General features: G+C 50.2%; 5 protein-coding genes across 5 annotated transcripts; 3 read left to right on the plus strand and 2 right to left on the minus strand.

Moving 5' to 3' along the window:
- The first annotated feature begins 12 nt into the window (after positions 1-12).
- Positions 13-1,106, plus strand: N7484_007426 (60S ribosomal protein eL21). The gene is made up of 4 exons (XM_057117813.1): positions 13-95; positions 207-274; positions 346-393; positions 535-1,106. The coding sequence occupies exons 1-4, from the start codon at positions 60-62 to the stop codon at positions 863-865; spliced, it is 483 nt and encodes a 160-aa protein (XP_056970848.1). The 5' UTR covers positions 13-59; the 3' UTR covers positions 866-1,106.
- Positions 1,107-3,590: 2,484 nt separating this feature from the next.
- On the minus strand, positions 3,591-3,782 carry N7484_007427 (uncharacterized protein; the record flags this gene model as incomplete). The annotated part of the gene is made up of 1 exon (XM_057117814.1): positions 3,591-3,782. One exon carries the CDS (start codon positions 3,780-3,782, stop codon positions 3,591-3,593), a length of 192 nt encoding a protein of 63 aa, XP_056970849.1.
- Positions 3,783-4,059: 277 nt separating this feature from the next.
- On the plus strand, positions 4,060-6,445 carry gta1 (glutaminase GtaA; the record flags this gene model as incomplete). The annotated part of the gene is made up of 7 exons (XM_057117815.1): positions 4,060-4,253; positions 4,312-4,604; positions 4,661-5,684; positions 5,739-5,941; positions 5,995-6,138; positions 6,188-6,323; positions 6,373-6,445. The coding sequence occupies 7 exons, from the start codon at positions 4,060-4,062 to the stop codon at positions 6,443-6,445; spliced, it is 2,067 nt and encodes a 688-aa protein (XP_056970850.1).
- A 748-nt stretch (positions 6,446-7,193) lies between these two features.
- On the minus strand, positions 7,194-9,054 carry cps1 (Gly-Xaa carboxypeptidase; the record flags this gene model as incomplete). Its single annotated transcript, XM_057117816.1, has 3 exons — positions 7,194-7,237; positions 7,302-8,641; positions 8,714-9,054. The coding sequence occupies 3 exons, from the start codon at positions 9,052-9,054 to the stop codon at positions 7,194-7,196; spliced, it is 1,725 nt and encodes a 574-aa protein (XP_056970851.1).
- Positions 9,055-10,070: 1,016 nt separating this feature from the next.
- Positions 10,071-10,767, plus strand: N7484_007430 (WSC domain-containing protein; the record flags this gene model as incomplete). The annotated part of the gene is made up of 2 exons (XM_057117817.1): positions 10,071-10,353; positions 10,415-10,767. 2 exons carry the CDS (start codon positions 10,071-10,073, stop codon positions 10,765-10,767), a joined length of 636 nt encoding a protein of 211 aa, XP_056970852.1.
- Between the last annotated feature and the right edge of the window lie 433 nt (positions 10,768-11,200).

Below are 11,200 nucleotides of genomic sequence, written 5' to 3' on the forward strand. Positions count from 1 at the left end.
GATCAAAGGCCCGCTGTCGCCAATTCTCACCACCAAAACCAAACACCAACACCGTCGCCATGCCTCACTCGTACGGTCTGCGTGCCGGCACCCGGGTACGTCGCCATCAATCTCTTGCTAGAATCTCTGCGACTGGCCGATTTACGACCTTGTCGGAGGAGGAACGAAAAATGAGGAGAGAACGACCAAACTGACGAGATGAACAGTATGCCTTCAGCCGCTCCTTCAAGGAGCACGGTATGATCCGTCTGTCTACCTACATGAAGACCTACCGGTACGAACGACTCCAAACTCGATATTTTATGTGAAAATTCCAAGAAATGGAGGTTCTGACAAATTTTACAGTGTTGGCGATATTGTCGACATCAAGGTTAACGGTGCCGTTCAGAAGGGGTCAGTACAATCCGAAGTCCCCTTTGATTTTTTTTTTTCGCCCAATTTCTTGCAATGAGCAACATGAATTTCGCCAAAGACATGCGACATGCACACCCATATGCTCTTTGATTGGAAAACAGTAACTGAGACTTTGAACAGTATGCCCCACAAGGTTTACCACGGTAAGACCGGTGTCGTCTACAACGTCACCAAGTCCTCGGTCGGTGTCCTCCTCTACAAGCGCGTCGACAACCGCTACCTCGAGAAGCGCATCAGCGTCCGTATTGAGCACGTCCAGCACTCCCGCTCCCGTGAGGAGTTCATCAACCGTGTCAAGGAGAACGCCCTCAAGAAGCGTGAGGCCAAGGAGAAGGGCATCCACGTCCACCTGAAGCGCCAGGCCGTTGGTCCCCGTGAGGGCCACCTGGTCTCCCAGGCCGGTAACGCCCCCGAGACCGTTGTCCCCATCGCCTACGACACCCACATTTAAGGGACTCGCATGGAAAATGGGTCTTTGGGTTCGGTGCGCGTGGTTATTCGGTGTTATTTGAGAACTGGGTTTACGTCGCTTTTTCACGCCGAAGTGGCTGGAACTGGACTTGGGCTGCATGAGACGACGCGTGAAGGGTCTCATGCCCTGGCACATCTCAGGCCTGTGCATAGATTCCCCTGAATGAAACAAAAATCAAAAATTTCCGAGTTCATCTGAATCTTACGATTTATGAAATTTTCAGTTGCATTCACCTGGGCACTGTCCTGTCTGCAAATGTTCTATGTAGTCGGTCCAAGGCCATTTGACACCTCATGGCTCTCACGCCTTATTTTGCACCTGGGCACCAGTCGTACCTATCAAGTCGTAGTTCATGATTCAAATCATTGATCACGAGTCATTATACTAGTAGCGAAATGCAAGCCTTGAAAGATGCGCCAGTCTACTAGTTTCTTTGCTTCCGGGTTATTCTACTGTAGATATTCACATGAACGGATATATCGAGCAATTTCCTGTCTGCTAGCTTTTCATCCACTACAAAAGCCGATTGTCAAATATCAAACTGGAAATCCGTTAGGAAAAAAAAAAAAAAAAAAACTTGTCTTAAAAGAAGACCCGAGGAAGGTCGGCCTGCCTTCCACTTCGTAAACGGTATGCACACAGGTGTGTAATTTCAAAGCATCTCAATGAGGATATATAAAGTAGACCCGAGGTGCTTCCTACCCAACCCAGGTATCCAACATCATATTCTTATATATATATGTGTAGGTCCACAGTAGCAAGGGCTTTATTAGGAATGGATGGCCCGATGTGCCTCCTGGGCAGAGCAAGTGATATGTTTAATATGGATGCTGTTAGGACCATAACTCTCCCGGGCAGGAGCGTAGCCAACTGAGTCAAAAGACTAATTATATCCGCAAGCTACGGATATGCCCGGGTACCGATTGATATAGTAGCGCACTATGTGTTCGCGACGTAACAGATGCTTTCGAGGACCCGGATAAACATGCATGACGATAATATTTATTGGATTTTGCTTCTTTGTGTGCAACCTTGAAAGTCTGCATACGTTGCTCAAGAATCTCCAAGGAATTTGCCCAGTCCTCGAAGACCACATGGGCATTGGCATTTATCCGAGTCTTCTTGCACTAAGCACTACGGTAGTGAAGCAGATGGGAAGGCCCCGATATCACCGTCGGCCTAATATCGGGTTTATGCGTAACTTTTGATCTCGAATCTGAAGCTCGGCCCTCATCAAGTCGAGTAAATCCCTTCCATGGTATCCCGCCAATGACAATGTACATTGATGTGCAGATGCAATCCCAATTTACTGGGAAATGTCCACGTTTGAGGCACGATCTGCGTATGACAGCCGAGATGACCGGGATGGGGCACCGAGCTATGTCGTGAGCTCATGATACATATTCTTCGCGGACCATTCAAGACGCAAAAGTCAACTAGTTCAGGGCTCGGACCATCATTTCAGTTGGATAATATCACACATCTCCACTTGAGTCACGGTGATATCGTCTCGATAGTGAGCGGTGAGGTCCCAGTACGCGAGGTCTGCACGGCTGCATGTCTAAAACCAAAGGAGAAGGAACTTTTTATGAACTAGTCAGTAGGTCCGTGGGTTGTGCCACCATACAGTAATTGCCGAATGTGGAAATTTCCTGAAGAAACTTGATCACAAGGCGGAGTCAACGCAAAGTAGTGTAGATTTAACACGGCAGCCGACCTCCACAAAAAATACAATATGTTACATCCGCTCTCATGTATTTCCTCCAATCCTCGACGACACACACCCACGCCGGAGATATATCCTCGAAGGATGACAGATTACCTTGGTTCATTTCCCCCTGAGAGAACATCCGACGTATCACAATCTGAGTCCTCAGCAAGGGACCTGTGCCCTCAGATGTGGGGCGCAGATCGGGTAGCCGGTACTTGGCTCACACGATCACTCCAAACCTCAAAAGAAGTACCGGTTACTTTTTCGCACTTGGTGCGACCGGGATCGTATCAAGGGGCTGACGCGTACAGCCCTATTCTCCTGCAAGGGGAGTCTCTCTGATTTGAACACTGCGATAAACCATGAGGAGCATAATCGATCTACCGCTGCAGGTCCCCGACGGATCGTCTCATATTCAGTTTTCCATGTCGTGCTTGTATCCATGTTGTACTCGAGCTTCACGAGATGACTCAGGATCCGCTCTGCTGATCAACCCCCGCAGATTTCTCGGGCACTAACATCAATAGTCTGAATGATATTGCCAAGCAACAGATTTGCACCAAGCCGACTGCCGAGGGAAGTCGTGCGCATGATGGCATCACGCCCACCTGGCACCTTCCCCACGATGTATTGCTTGCCTGATGAACAACGCTATGAACCGTACATTTCTTGCACTCATCCGTCATTTGGAGCCATGCAGACGTTCGTTCATCTATTTTATCCACATCACACTCGTTTTCTCCGCATCTTTATTTGCGCCATCCCGTGTGCTCTGTCACCTGCGAGCTGCTCAGCCAAACGCTAAATACGCTATCTTTACTCGCTGACGCCACTGTCGTCGATCTTGCATGGACCGCTGCTTGTTCCATGCGACCTGGGATATTACTTTCGTTGACCGCATTTCACTCGCTCGGAGTTAGTCCAATTAGTCCCAATTCAAGTGAACCCCCTATCCTACCCCTGCACTGCGATGGATCTTGCCAACCCCTCACATCACGTCTTCCCATCCCTTGCCATATGGTCGATGAGGCCGCATGAGATCTCATTGTTCGGGCACTGACGGAAATCAGCCGACTTGTGCGCTCGGAACTTTCGACCCATGCAGGTCTGCTGCTCGGTGAAATCACCCCATCGCATTAGATTGTTTTCCTTTTCTTTTGGCCGTAGAGCGGAGCATTCTGGCATGCGGGCCTGAGACGGACCTATAAGGTTCCCCTTTTTTTGTCTTGCTCGGCTGGCAGCTCGACTATAAAAATGTCCCTGGCATTCCTGTAAACACAACGTCGATCCTTTCTGCAACTTGCTCTCCACACTGCTCGTGCAGCTTGCTTTCGGAGCTTCCCATTATTTCGCTCCTGTTTACGTTTGTTTTCACTCCTTTCGACAAATAAATATCAGAGGACAAGCTCCTGGGTTAATCGCTTTGATCCCGTCCAATCCTTTTTCAACGGTAACTGGCACAATGCAGCTGTTTCATCTCGGGCTCCTAGTCGGGTCCCTTGTGGCTTCGGTTGGCGCAACGTCCACCTTTTCGCCTGCTCGTCCACCAGCTGTGCCTTTGGCTGTCAAGTCGCCGTACCTCAGCACCTGGCTCGACGTTGGCACCGACGGTGGTGATGGTGGGTACCTGGCTGGCGAATGGCCGAAGTTCTGGGAGTAAGTTTGGGATCTGCAATGATGCTCAAACCATAACTAAAGTGTGTTACGCGGATAGGAACCAAATAACTGGATGGTGTGGCTTGGTTCGTGTTGACGGAGTAGCCTATACTTGGATGGGCCTGCCTGGATCCACGACTGTCAACCAAACCGCGCTGGAGTACACTTCCACCAAAAGCATCTTCACCATGAATGTTGCTGATGCGGTGGAAATGAATATCACCTTCATGTCACCAATTACGCCTGGTGATCTTACTCGTCAATCCCTTGTTTTTTCCTACCTGAACGTTGAAGTGTCATCCCTTGATGGCAAGGCCCATGAGGTGCAGGTCTACGCCGATATTTCTGCTGGTAAGCCCCTGTTCTGAGAGGTTCCAATTGCAATTGGGACATACTGACATGGACAGAATGGGTATCTGGCGACAGAAGCGCAATTGCTCAATGGGAGTATGGCACAACTGGTGATATCGCTTATCACAAGGTCTACCGTCAGACTCAGCTTGCATTCTCCGAGGTTAACCAGCAGGGCGAGTGGGGCAACTGGTACTGGGCCACCGATGTCGCCGATAGCACGACTCATCAGTCAGGCGAGGATACCGTTGTGCGTGGACAGTTTTCGTCCAATGGCGTCCTCACCAATGGTGTTGATACCAACTACCGCGCTATTCAGGATAACTGGCCAGTGTTTGCATTTGCATCCGACCTAGGCTCCGTGTCCTCGTCTCCTGTCAGCACGCTTTTCTCCATTGGTGTCACCCAAGATGAGGCAGTCCAGTATGAGGGTGCTTCTGCCTATGCTCCCGTACAGTCCCTGTGGAAGGCGTACTTTGACACCGAGTTGGAAGCTTTGTCGTACTTCCACAAGGACTTTAGCGATGCCAGCGCCCTGTGCAGTACGTTCGATAGCAAGGTGGCCGCGGACTCAACTGCTATCGGCGGCACCGACTATCTCGCGCTTACTTCTCTTTCGGCACGACAAATGTTAGGTGCTACTCAGCTCTGTGGAACGGAAGACGCGATGTACCTGTTCATGAAGGAAATCTCGTCCGATGGAAATCTCAATACCGTTGATGTCATGTTCCCGGCTTACCCATTTTTACTCTACATCAACCCAGAATATCTCAAGCTGATTATGGCTCCGCTGTATGAGAACCAAGAAGCTGGAAAGTACCCCAATGATTGGGCTATGCACGACATGGGCTCCAACTACCCAAATGCTACCGGTCACAATGATGGCAGCGATGAAAAGATGCCTTTGGAGGAGTGTGGAAACATGGTTATCATGACCTTGGCTTACGCGCAAAAGGCCAAAGACACGGATTATTTAGCCAAGCACTACGACTTGCTCACCCAGTGGACCGAGTACCTTATCGCCGAGGCGCTGTACCCTGCAAACCAGATTTCGACGGATGACTTTGCTGGATCCCTGGCGTAAGTAACTCGAGCTACCGTTTCAACCAGAAATCCAGGACTGACGATTATTAGAAACCAAACCAACCTGGCTCTGAAGGGTATGATTGCTATTGAGGCTATGGCTGTCATTGCGAACGAGACCGGCCACACCGCCGATGCCGCCAACTATTCTAGCATTGCCCATGACTACATTACCAAATGGCAGACCCTGGGTATCAACCATGATGCCTCCCCGCCCCATGCCACCTTGAGCTACGGCAACACCAGCAGCCACGGTCAGTCAAGTTGTGAACTTTTTGGAAAATACATGCGCTGATGATGTCTATAGGCCTTCTGTACAACCTCTACGCTGACGCCCAGTTGGGCCTGGGCCTCGTGCCGCAGTCTGTTTACCAGATGCAGAGCAACTTCTACCCTACAGTGTTCAATACTTATGGCGTTCCCCTTGACACTCGCCACACTTACACCAAGAGTAAGCCCACTTCAAATATATTTCCGCCCGGATGCTAACTTGAACATAGGCGACTGGCAATCATTCGTCGCAGCTATCGCGTCAACCGACACACGAACCCAGATCTTCGAACACCTATTCACCTGGATCAATAATACCCCAACAAACAAGGCCCTAACCGACCTTTACGACACCATCACTGGAGAGTACGTCATACCGACCATTGCCCTCGTAACTCAAACTAACAAGACACAGCTATACCTCCGCAAACTTCTTCGCTCGACCCGTAGTAGGCGGGCACTTCGCGCCCCTCCTAGTCACCGCGTAAAAGACCATCACCTTCGCTTCTTGTGCATTTATTTATTTGTTAACTTGATCTCATGTCGTTCCTCTCCTGACAATCCGCCTATCATCATTGATTGTGAGTTGGATTGTCGGAGTCCTGATTTGGTCAATCTGGACAGGCTCGACGACGCGCTGGACGTCATCCACTCGTTTTTTGGGCATTTCACGCCATTTTGAGGCGTGGAATATCCTTTTATCCTTTCTTGCATGCATCCCTGATACCCATCCATAAAACCGTCTGCTTTTACTCGACGGCCATGTGCGTTGGTTTGTTCCTGGTTCCTTGGGCCTGGGGTTTTCTTCTCTATACATATTCAATTTTACTTTTTGATGAAATATTCTTCCCTCCGTAAGTAAAACTGGTGCTTTGGGGTGCTGCTGGATAGTAATCTTAACTTAGCGTGAAGGGAGAGAATAGGTTTAGAGGTGTTTGGGTAGCCATTCGATCGGCCACAGATCACGTGCTCCACACAATTGCATGACGTGCATCGAACCAGGACCTACCCACTTAAGCGAACAATTTTCGAAAATAATATAGTACTCCATGTAAGACCTCGTTACCGTCTTGTAAAATGCCATGCATCAACAAATCCAACCGAATTGCATTTTATCTCCCTTTCTACTACTTACGTTACTACATCCATTCGTACGTTCGTCAACTCATCAACTGGAGCGCAGCTCCATAACGGAAAACCCAAAGCTAAGATGACTCTTTGGTTCCCAATATAACCTTACTCTGAGTTCTGCTCCCATTCATCGAACGAGCGGATCAAATCTAGACAGGCCATTAGCAAAACCAATAACAGCACGAACAGATGGACCCAAAATTAGTAACATACCATAGTAAAGCATCATACCCTCCAAATGCGCATCTAAATGCATCCGCTCATCAACAGTATGAATATTTGCTGATCCACCCGCTCGAGACGGACTCCAGCGATAAATGTTCTCCGAAAGATCCCAATAGAAGCGCGTATCAGTATTTCCAGTCATGACATCACCCGAAACAACAACAGTCGGGTTAGACTTCTCCTCAGACTTGAGCAGAGGATTCGGGTGCGATTCAAACACGCTCCGCGCCACGCCCGAGAAACGCGCCCACGTCTTCGAGGTCAGCGGATCAGTTGGGGAGATCGGTGCAGGAACCAAGGGGTCACTTAGAGGCGAGAGGGAGAGAGTACGATCTCCAGCGACGACGTCAGGCATGGTGGCGATCTCAACACCGGGATAATCGATTGATACCGAGACGTTGTGCTTGGCTGCGATGGGGGTGATTAGGCGGACTGCACGCTCGAAGACCAGATCGGGCGTTTGGTGTAGTGCGACCCGGTAGTTTACCACGGCTGAGATTTTCTCTGGTAGAGCGTTAGTCTTCACGCCACCGTGAATCAGGTCCGCGGCCTGCGATGTCTGGAGTGTATAGCGGACAGCGGGACCACGGGACTGCGCGACTGATTCGGCTAGAGCGGCGGCGTCGCCTGCGGCTAGTTTGGTCGATAGCCAGGATTCGACGTGCGATGGCGAGTACTGAGCTTGGCAGGCTAGCATCCCGAATGCAGGATGAGACTCATCTAGCCAGGCTGTGAAGAGATCTTGGCGTTCAAATTCGTAGAGGATCTCGGCCATAATTCCGATGCCTGTGTGTGCCGGTGGGACGGAGCTATGGCCGCCTGGGACGGCGAGCTCCATTACTAGATCTAAGCTACCCTTCTCGCCGACGCCGGGCAAGGCGTAGAGGACTTCGCCATCATCAGCGGCGGAACCGAGACTTTGGAGTCCCATGCCGCCTTCATCGAGGATGAACTCGAAGCTGTCTTTACCGTATTTCGCTTCTAGAGCGGGCGCGATTGAGCCTGCGCCTAGCCAGCCGTGGGATTCCTCGTCGTACCCGAATGCGAAGAGGATTGTGCGGGTTGGACGCCAGTCCTGCGTGAGGAGGTCTTCCAGTGTAGACATCAGTCCTATCAGCACGTTCTTGCAGTCGCTTGAACCGCGGCCCCAGATCCATTCGCCGTCGAAGTGGCCTGAGAAGGGCGGGTGGGTCCAGTCGGATGGGTCGTCAATTGGGACTACATCTTGGTGGGCCATGAAGAGAATCGGTTTGCGGGTTGTATCTTTGCCTTGGAAGGTGAAGACTAGACCGAGGCGGTTGATGTGGTCGAGCTCAGCATGGGCGTGTCTGAAGAATTGTCAGTCATAGTTTTGTTTAAGCTGTGTTTCACATTTCAACTTTATTAATTTAGGAACTTACACTAGGGGAAACATCTCCTGTAACAACTTCTGAAACTCCACTACCGGCTCGAACGCCTCGTCGTACGGGTCTGTGGCATAGTCTCCGACTGTTGTGGGGACTTGCACGGCCCGCGAGAGCCTATTTGCCTGACGGGCACGGAAAGCTGCATCCTCGAGGAAGATCATTGCAGAGTGCAGTCCGTCATTTGGGGTTGCAACCTTCTCTGCCTGGGGACAGGTCTCCCGGGTAGAGGGGTTGGCTGCATTATGAGACTCTGGGAAGAGGATCTGCTGGGACGGGATGTTCAACGCCAGGGTGGATGGCAGAGATGCCAAGCTGAGAAGCGTGATCGCCTTCATTGTGATTGATATACTCGAGACTCGAGAGGTTACACTTGAACCTGCAGGAGCGAATGTTTATATGCAATTGCACCATGGTCGCTATCTTATCTTCCCCTCACGCGGAGGATGCCGCTTTTTGCCCCATTTGGTAGTTGTTTTGAGGGTTTGCCGATGAGTCGGCAATGTTTATCGTATAGGTCATGTTGGAATTGATAGAGTGAAGAATTGATCCGGTACAAGCTAGTAATTAGTTTAATAAGTGTTGTGAGAAATTGGTAGGCGTAGCGAATACTCAATGGCCGTGTTTACCAAGAAAGCCGAGGGTTTGGTTCCTGAGCGGGTGGAACCGAAGCTAAAAACCGGTGCACACAGAATCCCAAGCAACAGTCAGGTGTGATCTACCTTGTGCTTCCTTTCTTTATGTATGTTCTCTTCCTTCAACGTCACTCGTCCTCCACCATAGCCGATCCCCATAAAGGGGTGAAAGGGGCTGCCCCAAAAATGCACACAAACACCTCCAAAATCCCCACAAATGGGGCTCCAGACGGACCCGAACCGAAAATGTGGCAAATCACTCGCAAGCCTTCACCTTTTCCTCGCTTGACTCGTTCGTCAAAGAAGTGACGCACCCACTCTGGGGACGACGATCCCACGACGATCACGCCCCAAGCCAATAAGGCGCCACACAGAGTTCAATAGACCCTCCAGCCTAGTGTTTCAGGGCAAATCGTTCTTGCTTCACGTCATCGTCCCCGTTTCATGATCCATCAAGAATGGGTCCACGGGTTCATAGGCTAGCAGGGCTTGGAGATGTCAGACCCTTTTAAGTGAGACATAAGCGACTGTAGAGCTTCGGATTTTTCCTTCGTTTCCTCACACTTTCTCGCTCTCTATCCTCTTCACAGTACTGTCTCGCTGGTCGTTGCATACTTCTGTCGTTTCATCCGCGCATTCCGTATACAACATAACTTTCGTTATACACACAATTACTCTCCTTCATAACTTTTATCGACTTCCCTTTTCATACTTCCAGTATGTATCAGTCGCTCCTCGCTTCGATTGCCCTTATCCCGCTTGTGACAGCTGTCTCCAGCTCCCTCGGTTGCTATTCCTCCGTGCCCAACCTCAAAGATGTGAAGCAGTACACATTCCAATCGCACGGATTCTGCCTCAACCAATGCACTGAAGCTGGCTTCCATATTGCCGCTTTGAAGGACGGCATTACTTGTGGTTGTAGCAATACTATCCCGCTATCCTCCGCAAAGCTCGACGACGACAAATGTGATCAGTACTGCGCAGGTTGGCCTGAGGATAATTGTACGTTGTTGCCTGGAACCCCAACAAACCTTCCAAATTGATTCTAATGTATCTCATTTAGGTGGCGGTATCAATGTCTACACTGTTCTCACTACCGGCGACTACGATTCCGACTCCGACTCCGACTCCAATTCCAACTCCACTGTCCCCGCTGAAACGGGTCGCAATATTGTCGCTCCAACTGTCAACCCCTCCTCCATGCCGACCAACATCCTCACTGCCCCTTCCTCCATGGGAACTAAGGCGGGTATCACTGCCCTCCCTTCCGCTGCCAAGTCCAATGCTGCTTCTGCTGGTATCGCTGCTGTTACTTCGACCGTGACGCCTTCTGCGACACCCAATGCTGCTGCTAATACATTGCGCGCCGGATCTATGGCCGGTGTGCTTGTCGCTGGCTTGGGCTTGTTGCTGTAAGCGTATCATTGGATGGGATGTTTTTGTTAATGCTGTTACCGTAGTACTGCATATTACAATAGACCTATACGCTCCGGTCCTACTGGTAGGCTGGTGGGCTTAATTGGGAAGCTATTGTTCGCTGGACTGCACCGGACTCGCAGGCGGGTTCGGATTTGTTCAGTTTGTCTGGGATTTGATTTGAGGATGTCTCCTGGCCAGTTCTGCTCGGACTAACTTCCCTTGGGCTGTATTACTTACATTCATTTGAGACTCTGTACATGGGATCTTTAGATTAGACTTAGTCTTCCGAATGGACTTCGATATCCTTCGGCCATCATTCCCGGTAGATGACTTGTTCTCAGGGATGTAGGGTAATTTGTGATGTAGAAAGAGGGCCATAAGCATTAGGCTAAATAGACGGTATCCACCCGAGAGTATTAATAGGCAATAT

This window comes from Penicillium longicatenatum (assembly GCF_028827895.1).
Source record: "Penicillium longicatenatum strain IBT 33135 chromosome Unknown contig_4_segment0_segment0, whole genome shotgun sequence".
Taxonomy (NCBI): domain Eukaryota; kingdom Fungi; phylum Ascomycota; class Eurotiomycetes; order Eurotiales; family Aspergillaceae; genus Penicillium; species Penicillium longicatenatum.